The following is a 12,589-nucleotide window of genomic DNA, read 5'->3' on the forward strand; positions in this document are numbered from 1 at the left end:
GACTTCAGTGGGCTACAATCAGACCTTTATTTAACAGTATGACACACGCATTCCCTCTTGAATTCTTTGCTTCTTCTCTATGCCTAAAGTTTTGGTGGTGGTGATGGTGGTGGTTTTTGGAGGGCAGTGAAGAAATTTTATGAAAGGTTTCCAGACTTGTATTATTAACTGCATAGATTCTCCAAACCATTATGATCTCTCAGAGCAATGCATATTTTGACTCATGTCAATATCCAATATAACTGACTAAACATTTTGAGGAGCTTTAGAAGAAGTATTTCCATTGTCAAAATATTTTGGTATGTGTTTCATCTATCTTTTAAGACTTATTGCGCACACAAACTAAATTCTGATCATGCATTATTTACAAGACATGCTATATTGGCTCTTATGGTTATCTCTGTCATGTATGCATAGTTAAACACTTGTTGAAAAAAATGTGGATTTTCCCTGAAAATACAGAGGGCTCCACTATCCCCTGCATCCTAAATTCTGCTTACTGTTGGGGGGTGGGGAGGGAAGGTGGAGAGTCAGGGAGCTACTTACAGCTCCCTGTTTCTATCATGGCATATCCCTGGCATGAATTAGAGCAATACTGGGTTTGCTCTAGCTCATGCTAGGGCTGGGGCAGCACAGAATATGGGAGCCTAGGGCCTGCTTTAAGTTATACCACTGGTGCCTGGTCTCCAGGAAATCTCACACGGCGGAGGATGTGCATAGTAAAACAGAGCTCTGCCACACCACTGTCACTCCCACTCCCTGAGCACTTCCTCTACACTGGGGTGGAGAGTGGCTGACATAGGAAATGATCTGCCAGCTTTACACCTGCAAGGAGTTCTATGTTGAAAGTTAAAGCCAGAATCCAGCCCCTTTGGATCTTGGATCACATGAATAGCACAAAAAAGGCTAGTGCCAAATCTGGTCCAGAATCTCTGTTTGCCTCACAAAATTTCAGATTAAAATTGAAGTTTATTTTAGTTATGCCCCCAAATCATGCAAGAACAATTTATTTTATATTTCCATTTCACCAAAATAACCAAACAAAACATTTTCTTAGTAGGAAAAATCAGAAATGGCTCCAAGTAATGCCAAGCTTCGGCCCAAAATACTATTTTGTGATGAGTTCTAACCCCTTGAATTTAACAAGATTTGTAACTGAAACACTGACACCTCAGTCTTTGCTACAGCAATCTGAATAGTATTGCTATCAGGCCCAATTCAGTATTATTTGAACCTCGGGCGTTTTCTGACCTACTATTTATTTATGGCAGAATGAGCCATCTTTCATCTGAGGTTATGTATTATAAAGTCATGGCTACATAAAAATCATGCAAAATGAAGCATAAGATTTAGAGACTGGATTGGATTTTCCTCTAAACACTGTCCCTGACCTCATTTGTCTTTTTTTAGAATTTGCCACCCAAAACCCATGGCACTTTGCAATGGTACAATAGACTATCTATTCAAGCAGTGTTGTAATCTGTCTTCAAGTTGCTATGGTGATCCAGCCTCACCCTTGCCTCATCTTTCAGTTTACTACTGTACATGGAAATTCTTCAGAAGGTATTATCACTTCTCTGAGTGCTTCATCAGTTTCTGCAGAATTAAAGCTGTTTTATTATGCCTGAATCATTTGGACTGGAACACTTTACATAGTACCTTCCATCAAAGAACAAATCTCAAAGCATTAGACGTTTGTTTTATAAATGTGAATGATTTAAGATACAATAAGGTTAAGCCCAAGAAGTTCAAAAGTGGATTCTGATTTTGAATGTCCAACCTAATTTTCAGAGAAGTTGAGCACTCACAATTCCAGCTGAAGTAAATGGGAGCTGGGGGTGATCAGCACATCTAAAATTTAGGTTCAAGATACCTCTAATTGCTTGATTAGATTGATGGTCTCTTTTTAGCGTGAGAGAGGCACAAAAGGACCGTACCTGGGCCATGGAGCACACGGAATATAGATCTTCTTAACTCTCCTTCCTGTGACTTAAGCTCAAAATCATTTTCTCTACTTCTGATCTAATGGTCCCTTCAGGCCTTAAAATCTAGGAATCTGTATGAAGTGTAAACTACTCCCATTCATCTGTGAGACCATTAACTCTGAACTCTAAGGCTCTTCAAGTTAGAATATCAAATTTGTCAACTATTTCACTGTAAATCATTTTCAGAAAAAAACATTCATCCTCTCTGTGACAGTGATCAGAGTCTGGGTGTGTGAACAGGGTATTAGTATAGAAGTACCACATTTTTCCTCCTAACTGAAGCCTATATATAAAATATTTTTTATGCTGGACAAAGTGCAAAGGTCCTCACTTCTTTGTTCTCGCCTTCCAGGCTTCTTCCTTCAAACATTCTATTTCAATATGGATGCATAGGCCCCAATTTCTGACATTCTTTCCCACGTATCCTGCCTTAAAAATGCCAGAACAATATGAAAAAAGTTCAGCGGTGCTTAGTCAGCTTGGGTGATATTTATATCAAGTTATTAACTCCATTTTGTATGATGTGTTGAACGGATGTCTAAACTTGCTTGAGAACAGCTTACCATATTGCACTCCAGATTAAAAGACTGTTACCAAGAATCATCAAGATTGCAATCTGGGGCTATCAACTGAAAGACTTTTAGCTACTGGCCCACCCTCATGGACAATGGCGGCTGGCAAGTGGTGCATGAAAAATGGAAAAGGGGTTGGAGAATCCCAGTGGAGCAGATGACAAAGAGACAGACTCTATTTAAGAGCAAGGAGCAGCTCATCACCACAGGTAAGAAGGGAATGCAGGAGAGAACGGGCAAAGGGGAATCTGCCCAGCCTGAAATGTTGACAAACCTCACTCACAGAAAGGGTGAGCTCAGTCTAGGGGAGGGTGCCTCTCAGGACTAGTCTGAGCCCTAAAGACTAGTGACTAGACTCTGTCAAGATCCAATTGGCTTAGAAGCACATGGGACCCAGTGAATGAGTGCACTTTCAACTGATTGGTGACTATACAGAAGAGTAACAGGCCAGGTTGTACCTGGTGTAACAGGCATCTACTATAATGTAAAGTGTAACAATGTTAATGAAGAAAAGGAAATTTCAAAGATTTCAGTGATTCAATTTAGAAAAAAATGCAAAATTCTACCAGCAACATGTAATGCCCAGCTTGCACCCAACAAATCATCACTGATGATAATGAAATCACCAACTTCAGCCCAGTCTCCATTCTTTCCTTCACAGACAAGACTATTGAATAGACAGTAGCAAACAAACAAGCAAATCACTGATATTTTAGACCCCAATCAGACTTTGGATCAGTTTACTGAGACTCTGCAGGTTGAAAATATGGGAGATTGCCTTATGGGGATGGACACAGGTGAAACATCCATGTTAAAGCTACGTGATCCATCATTTGCATGACAGCATCCAACAAAGTGCTGTTCACTTCCAAAATCTTGCAGTTGTGGAAGGACTTCCATTAGCACGCCTCTTCTGCTTTGCCTACAGGGAATTAGTAGGGGGTAACGTGTTGGAAAATATTGACCCTTTCCTTCATCTTATGCTATTTAATGCAAGATTTACTAATGAGGTTACAACCACTCATGTTTTTATCACAAATACGGGACCTGATTTTGCTTTTATATTCAAGATCTGCAGGACGATAATTAGCCTCGATATCTCCAGGTAGATGTTCGGTTTGTCATCAGGACAAGGGAGGTGGGGTTGGTTACATCTCCATGACTGCAAGATACCTGGAGGTTTCCTACTCCAAAATTGGATCTGATAGACTGTATCTATCTAGTATGAAAATTCCAAGGTGCAGCAGAGATATAGTAGGTTTTAGTATATAGATCCCTGCTGCACCTCAGAAGGCCTTGCTGAGCTGAATGAGGTCTTCTCTGCTGTGGAGATGCTGAGAATGAAATCACCCAGAACAATTAATGTCAGTATGGATGATGGCTCTTCTGGGTTTGCTCAGGAGTTCATGAAAACCATGGCACTATCTCAGATGGCTGGCTGACTCAATGCAAACAGCTGGTCACACTCTGGATCTCATGTTTGGACTGAGAATTAAGGTGGAAAGTATGGAGCTTACACCTTTACCTGTGTTTTCATCATATCATCTACCTTATCCTGACCAGTGGAAAGTGTGTGTGTGAGTGTAGAGAGATAACAAGAACAAACATGATTATTCCTGGTTGTCTTCACTCAGACAACATCAATACCCTTGGCATAAGGAGTTTTCATTTTATTTTGGAAGTAATGTTATTTGATTCAGACTGAACTTTCAGTTCCATAGAACAAAAGCCTTTTCTGGAAAGTTTTGGCCAGCAGCAGTCAATGCGGTTCTGTCGGTGCTCAGGGAGCTTCAAGCTATCACAATGCAAATTAGATCCATTTTCTTTCTGGCTGATAAAATCTAACAGAGAGACATTTGACTTATTAGTGGAGAGGACTGCCAACATTTCCTTTCTGGGGCTCAAGATGCCAGCTTCTCTTAAAGAAGCAAGTGTTACATACTTGCTCAAGAAATCACCTCTTGACACTGATTTTGCTAATTATCACATTGCCTCAAATCTTCTTTTTGGAAGCAGGTTACAAGGAATGTATTAGCACAGGCACTGTGGCAATACCAGGAGTCCTGAGACTTCCTTGACCCTGACAGAAGTACAGAGACTGCTGTGAGCTTTTTGGTTTACAATCTCATTCTGGGAATTAATGAAAAATCAATTTCCACACTGTTTTTGATATCATTCACTATGTGGTTTTAGTAACATGGTTACAGAAACAAAAAGGGATAAATTGAGTTGCTCAAGAGTCTTTTTTCTCTTTGACGGGACTCAGATGGTATATCAGGTGATTGCACATCTATATTAACGGTGCTCAGGCAATGAATTGCAGGATTTTATTTTTTCTCCCTTCTTGTTCAATGTCTATTTCAGCACATTCGGTAAGACAGCAAGCCACTATAGACAGTAGTGTCTCTAATGCGCTAACAACATTCAGCCATCAGACAGCAGTAGCCAAAAATATGTTTTATCTTGTACATTTGAAAGAATTTTGCAATCTTTTTGTCTTGCAATGCTAACATTGCTCTGACATCAAAAATTACTAGAACGTGTTCTGCATAAAATCACTCAAACTTTCAAACTTTAGGTGGTGCAGAATTATATTACTATTCGTAGTAGTAGGTTTGCAGTGATCACAAGTGCTATTTGCTTCACAAGCAGCAAAGAATCCTGTGGCACCTTATAGACTAACAGATGTTTTGGAGCATGAGCTTTCGCGGGTGAATACCCACTTCGTCAGATGCATGTAGTGGAAATTTCCAGGGGCACGTATATATATGCAGGCAAGCTAGAGATAATGAGGTAGTTCAATCAGGGAGAATGAGGCCCTGTTCTAGCAGTTGAGATGTGAAAACCAAGGGAGGAGAAACTGGTTTTGTAGTTGGCAAGCCATTCACAGTCTGTTTAATCCTGAGCTGATGGTGTCAAATTTGCAGATGAACTGAAGCTCAGCAGTTTCTCTTTGAAGTCTGGTCCTGAAGTTTTTTTGCTGCAGGATGGCCACCTTAAGGTCTGCTATAGTGTGGCCAGGGAGGTTGAAGTGTTCTCCTACAGGTTTTTGTATATTGCCATTCCTAATATCAGATTTGTGTCCATTTATCCTTTTCTGTAGAGACTGTCCAGTTTGGCCGATGTACATAGCAGAGGGACATTGCTGGCATATGATGGCGTATATTACATTGGTGGACGTGCAGGTGAATGAACCGGTGATGGTGTGGCTGATCTGATTAAGTCCTGTGATGGTGTCACTGGTGTAGATATGTGTAGATTTTCCAGGAAGCACTATTAACTTTGGAATTGCTCCCCGCCTTTGGGTGCCCTCCTAGATGCGACAGAGTGAGGGGAAAGGCTAAGCAGGCAATATGACAAAATAAAATTTTAGACATTTGGACCAACAGTACAGAGTATGGATTTTTATTAATATATTTTATTTATGAACAATCACCAATAATACACAGCTCTACGTGTCTTTCTCCTCTAGCACAGACAATGTTGTCTTCCAGCTTTCATGGAGTCAGAAAGAAATTAGAACCTGGATAAAAAATAACTCACTCAAATTAAATTCAGGTAAGATGGAGATGATGTAACTAGGAAGAGAAAAGCATTCTGATGAACTGTAAAAAACTCACCCTCTATCAAGGTCATGTGGCCACCAGTGGTTAAGAAAATGCACAATCTCAGGGTTCTGTTGTACTCATTGCACCTAGACCCAGTATAGCACCAGTTATCCAAAATGCCTTCCTTCATTTTCAACTGACAAGAAGACTTCACCCCCCTACTCTTGAAACAGGACTTGGCTATGTAACTTCACGCTTTTGTCATGCCCGGGCTAGACTAATGGAATGTGCTGTACCAAGGATTGAAGGCATAGGCTAAGTAGAAATCCACTCAATAATTATACATTCATGAAACACAAATATCAAGTAATGTCTCATCTTCAAAAATGACTAGATGCTTATATAGCTAATAAGGACATTCACAGTGATGTTGGATAGAATTAGAAAGTGATGATTAAGGGCATCAGGCAACCACTCGCTGACAGAGTTTAGGAAGAAAATTCTCTTGTAAAGAGACAATTATTCAATGATTTTCCACTACAGGGTTTCTCACAGTTGCCTCTGAAACATATGGTATTAGCCACTGCTGCAGAAAGGATACCAAACAAGATGGACCTCTGGTCTAAACCGGTATGGGTACTCCTATGTTCCTAAACACGATAGGCCAAAAAGCTACCTATCAGAGTATTCAGTTATACTAGTAAAGAATTAAAAAAACAGACTTTTTGAAGGGCTAAAAAAATTTGAGCTTCAGGTCAAAAGCCAAACTAACTAGCAGCTGTTTGGAAATAGATTTTCAGTACGGGCAGATTATTCTATGAAATTTACCTAGCTCTGAAGTAGCTGATACTGGCCATTGCTGAAGAAAGAATGCTGGAGTAAATGGACTATTGTTCTGATCCACTTTATCCAGGCAATTCTTATGTTCCTATGCTCCAGGCTGTGCACTGGCCTGTTCAATTCTGGATCAATTTCAAGGTGCTGGTTCTAATATTTAAATTGTTGCATGGGCTAGGTACTAGCTATTGCAGAGTCTCTCCTCTCCTCTTGCCATAGCAGTTATGAAAGACTGCCCATAAATATCTCTAACTCAACCCACTCCCTCCTCGACAGTTTTCCGGGGAAAAGGGGAAATAAAGGTTTTGCAGCCCGTCTGAAAGATTCACAAATACAGGCTTTGGCAGACCAAGTAAAAGAGCAAGTTCTAAACAGGGAACTCCTAACATAAAACATCCTGCCAGCAATTTTCTCTTGTTTTATGTAGAGTGAGTTCCAAACTGAATGTCTTTCCTGATTTCAACTATGCCACTTAACTCAGACTTTGAGTGTGATTTTCAGACAGATGAGGCCCAAGAGCTTCATGCATTTTATGTACATGTAGTTGCATACCAACTCTGGTGCAATGATCACTATTATACATCCAAATCCTCCATTTGCACAAGCAAATTTCACAAGCAATTGTTATAGTTGTGTGCACAAAGGCCAGTCTTTAACTTTCTGAAAATCATGCCTTCTATGTAAAGTTTCAATATTTTGAAAACAGAAACACGATATTACATCACAACAGTATACAGCAACAGTATCATAGCCTCAACTAAATAATAAATGCTTAATAAACGAGCTAGCTGATAGAATAATCACATTATCTTTAGACAACAAATTTCATTTGCATTCTAAGCTTTTACTGAAAATCAGCAGTTTAGTTCTTTCACTGGTAACATACATGTTACAAGCCAGCAGGTTAAAAAAGGACATTCTCATTGAAGTTGTGTGGGAAATACCTTCAGGATGTTTTAAATATTGCTGTTTTCTTTTTTATATTTATACATTTCCACTTACCTATTCAGTGTCAACTAAGAAGTGAGAGCCCCATCTCACAATGAATTACCTACTGATAAATATGACATTTAGAAAATGCACAGACATCTGGAAAGAAGGATGTGGCTTTTTTCTTTTTAAACAGGAAAGAGGTTTGGATTGCAAATAAACAAAAAAAGCCCCACTTCTTGAATGTTTCCCTTCCCCCCACTGCTTTTTATTGTTTGTTCCTTTGTCTTCTAGAGTACGTACCCGTAAAGCAGCTTGTCCTGGAGGCCCTTCATCTCCCTAGGAGAATCAGCGGGAGAGGGGAGTCAGCAGTTCATTCAGTTACACATTTTTTACTTTTAAGCATAGTTAGAGGATATCAGAAAGAAACATAAATAAGTTTGATATCATATTGATCAGCAACATGCTTTCACTTCACAAAAGCTTATGTAAAATATAAAATAGCTTTATTAGACCTGAAGAAGAGATCTGTATAGCTTGAAAGCTTGTCTCTCTCTCCAACAGACGTTGGTCCACTAAAGGATATTACCTCACCCACCTCGTCTATGTAAAATGCTATTTCTGTAGTGCCATATATGTGCATGATATTTTACAGCTATACTAAAAGACAAGCCTCTGACCCAAAGAGGTACAATTTCAGAAACCAATCCTGCAGATACTTTGCACAAGATTAAATTAATGCATACCACTTAGCCCACTGAACTCAATGAGACTGCTCATATATGTAAAGTCACTTGTGTGTGTAGCGTTTGCAGAGTTACATCCCCAGGGCCTGAGCACACCATGAGGTTCATGCCCTAACCTAGAAAAAGGACAGCAAGGGATGACAAAAAAAATGCCGAGAGGGGCTTGGGGAAGATTGAGGAATATATTAAATACTACATAAAAATATCTCACGATCCTTAATGTACAGATCTTGTTGATTCCTTTATTAAGATAATTTGTATTTTATATTTAGAATTATAAAATACATTGATATCTCATATTTAACATTTGAGAGATCAAGAGAAGACAAGAGGATGTGTGCTCTTGACTGGAGGTTAGCAATGGAAGATAGTCACAAATCATGGCTATGTTTATGAAGATGAAAAGTATGGGGGATAAGAACTCATATTCTTGGTAACAATATACATACGGAAATTAATATTTCTGTATACAGAACTGGCACTGAATAGTGTAAATAAATAAATTAGCCCTGAGGCTACACATTGAACAAAGTGGATAAAATCAAGGATTGAGTAACTGCTCATTCAGTGGGCACCTTCTATCCTGCACACTGAGGCAGGGTCCTGAGGAAAAAACAGTATGTGATCATGTAACTAAATACTGTATCATAATATACACAAGGGGGACCAACTGAATTTGCACAGGCAAACTTAATTCTATTATTTTCTAATTTTTAAGTGCTCATCTTTGCAACCATAATGTGTTTAACAGTTTTCTGTGTGTAATACGTTTCCCTCTGTGTGTATTTTTATATATATAGATTAATGGCTAAATATTAATGAATTTACACACACACAAATACCTTTTCTCCCTTAGGACCAGCCAGACCAGGATCACCAGGATCACCTTTTAAGCCCTGTACAAATAAAAAAAATGCATATAATCCATATTAATTTTAATCCACAAAAGGTCTTGGGCAAAATTCTGTGTTTGTGTGAATTAGCATCTGCTAATCAAATCACTGTTAAATCATTAATAATATTAGTATTGAAATAAAGTAAATATTTATTTTGATTTGTTCAAAAACCAAGAGACACCTACTAGAAGTTTTAGGTGCCCTTAACAGATATTTAAATATACAGGGCCAGATTATCTAGACAGCTGTGCTCCATTTGCTCAAGTGATGCAAAGGGAGCAGGGACATCCTCTAGGGCTGGTCTACGCTTTGAGGTTAGGTCGAATTTAGCTGCATTACATCAATTTTATAAGCAATGAAGCTACACAACCAACCCCATTCCGTCGACCTAAAGGGTTCTTAAAATTGACTGCTGTACTCCTCCCTGACGAGGGGAATAGCACTAAAATTGACCTTCTCGGGTCGAATTTGGAGTAATGCAGACGCAGTGTTGTGCAAGTCGATGGTATTGGCCTCCAGGAGCTATCCCAGCATGCTCCAATGTGACCACTCTGGACAGCACTTTCAACTCCAATGCACTAGCCAGGTACACAGGAAAAGCCCCGGGAACTTTTGAATTTCATTTCCTGTTTGGTCAGCATGGTGAGCTCAGCAGTAAAGGTGCCCGTGGAGTCCCAGAATCGCAAACAAGCTCCAGCATGGAGTGAACGGGAGACACTGGATCTGATTGTTGTATGGGGAGAAGAATCTGTGCAGGCAGAACTCTGATCAAAAAGAAGAAATACTAATATATATGCAAAAATCACACCGAGCATGGTGGAGAGAGGCTACACCAGGGACACACAGCAGTGTCGCTTTAAAGTTAAGGAGCTCAGGCAAGCCTACTACAAGACAAAGGAGGCAAATGGTAGTTGTGGGTCAGACCCCCATATATGCTGCTTCTATGATCAGCTGCATGCCATTCTAGGGTTGGACCCTACCAGTACCCCACCACTGTCTGTGGACACCTGCAAGGGGGGAGTCTCACACAACACAGAAGAGGATTTTGTGGATGAGGAAGAGGAGGAGGATGAGGAGAATGATCTCCTTGGCAGCCAATACCCTCCCAAGGTGGGTTCCCGGACCCTGAAGGCAGAGAAGGCACCTCTGGTGAGTGCACATTTGTAACTAAACTACAGGGGTTTAAAGCAATTGTGTTTAATGTTTGATTTGCCCTGAAGAATTAGGATGCATTCACGGCCAGTACAGCTACTGGAAAAGTCTGCTAACGTGTCTGGGGATGAAGCGGAAATCCTCCAGGGACAGCTCCATGAAGCTCTGAGGTACTCTGAAAGCCTTTGCAGAAGGTTTCTGGGGAGGGCTGCCTTAGTTCGTTCTCCACGGCAGGACACTTTACCATGCCAAGCCAGTAGCAAGTAGTCTGGAATCATTGCAGCACAAAGCATGGCAGTGAATGGTCCTGGGTTTGGGTCGCTTTCATTCAACATTCGGTCTTTATCTTTCTGTGTCAGCCTCAGGAGAGTGATAACATTCACAGTCACCTGGCTGAAATAGGGGAAGCTTTGTAAGGGAACATTTATCCCCTGTGTGCTGATTCCCAAAGCTTTAGACCCTGGGCATGCTTGGCTGTTTGCACTAAACAAACAGGCTAAAAGGGATCATCCTGGAGAATAGCCACACGGTGGGGGCAGGGGTATACTGTACATCCACCCAAAAAAACGCATCCCCTCCTTCTAAATGGCAAACCCAATGGCAAATTCCATTGCTTGCTTGGGAAAGGAGGGTGCTGCAGTTTGAAACGTTCCCATGTGTTATGAAGATAAAAGACGCCAACCCCACATACCCTTTGGCTTACCATGGCTCCATGGAAACTGAATTCTGTTGCCCAGCTGTGTTTGATGTGTCACCATACTGGCAGGTGCTCAATATAAAAGGCAAAATGCGACCTTGTACTAAAGCACATGCTGTCTGCTGTGAATTGCTTGATTTTCTGTGAAAGAGTCTCCCTTTTGTTCTCAGAAATGTATCTTCTTAAATTTTACTCTCCCTTTTTATCCCCCTTGCAGGAGCAAATGTTTCTATGCCTTCCATATCAACTCTGTCCCTGAGGTTATCGCAGATTAGAAGGTGAAAAAAACGTATTCGTGATGACGTTTTCCAAGTTCATGAAGTCCTTCTGCACTGATAGGGCACAGCTGAATGCATGGAGGCATTCGGAGGCAGAGGCCAGGAAAGCATTCAGTGAGCATGATCAGAACATGAAGAAGGAGATGCTGAGGCTAATGGGGGAGCAAACTGACATGTCAGGCATCTGGTGGAGCTGCAGCAAAGGCAACTAGAGCACAGACCCCTGCTGCATCCATTGTATAACTGCCTGTCCTCCTTGCCAAGTTCCATATCCTCCTCTCCCAGACCCCCAAGTACATGGGGGAGGGCACCTCCGGGCACCCAGCCACTCCGCTCCAGAGGATGACCCAAGCAACAGAAGGCTGCCACTCAAAGTGTTTTGATTTGTAGTGGGCTACAATAAGCAATGTGGCCTTGTCCTTTCCTCCTCCCCCACTCCACCCAGGCTACCTTGTCAGTGATCTCATTTTTTTAAATAAATAAAGAATACATGGATTCAAAACAATAGGGACTTTATTTCTTCAACCAGTTGTGGTCAAAGGGAGGAGGGGGATTGACTTACAAGGACGTAAATTCAACAGAGGGGATGGTTTTGCGTCAAGGAGAAACACACACAATTGTCACACCGTAGCCTTGCCAGTCACGAAACTGTGTTTCAAAGCCTCTCTGATGTGCAGCACACCAAGCTGTGCTCTTTCAATCGCCTTGATGTCTGGCTGTTCAAAATTGGTCGCCAGGTGATTTGCCTCAACCTCCTACCCCACCACAAATGTCTCCTCCTTACTGTCACAGATATTATAGAGCACACAGCAAGCAGCAATAACAATGGGAATATTGGTTGTGCAAAGGTCTAATCTAGTCAGCAAACAGTGCCAGCAGGCTTTTAAACATCCAAAGGCACATTCTACCACCATTCAGTACTTGCTCAGCCTATAGTTGAACTGCTCC

The 12,589-nt window shown here is 40.9% G+C and overlaps 1 protein-coding gene across 1 annotated transcript in view; it reads right to left on the minus strand.

The window, feature by feature from the left end:
* Nucleotides 1-12,589, minus strand: part of COL19A1 (collagen type XIX alpha 1 chain) — a 372,962-nt gene that overhangs the window by 161,218 nt on the left and 199,155 nt on the right. The window contains exons 14-15 of the mRNA XM_050951630.1: nucleotides 9,461-9,514; nucleotides 8,176-8,211 (exon numbers count right to left, since the gene is read on the minus strand). Coding sequence (XP_050807587.1) covers nucleotides 8,176-8,211; nucleotides 9,461-9,514 — 90 coding nt within the window. The remainder of the gene's footprint in view (nucleotides 1-8,175; nucleotides 8,212-9,460; nucleotides 9,515-12,589) is intronic.

Source organism: Gopherus flavomarginatus, chromosome 4 (genome assembly GCF_025201925.1).
Source record: "Gopherus flavomarginatus isolate rGopFla2 chromosome 4, rGopFla2.mat.asm, whole genome shotgun sequence".
NCBI classification, from domain to species: domain Eukaryota; kingdom Metazoa; phylum Chordata; order Testudines; family Testudinidae; genus Gopherus; species Gopherus flavomarginatus.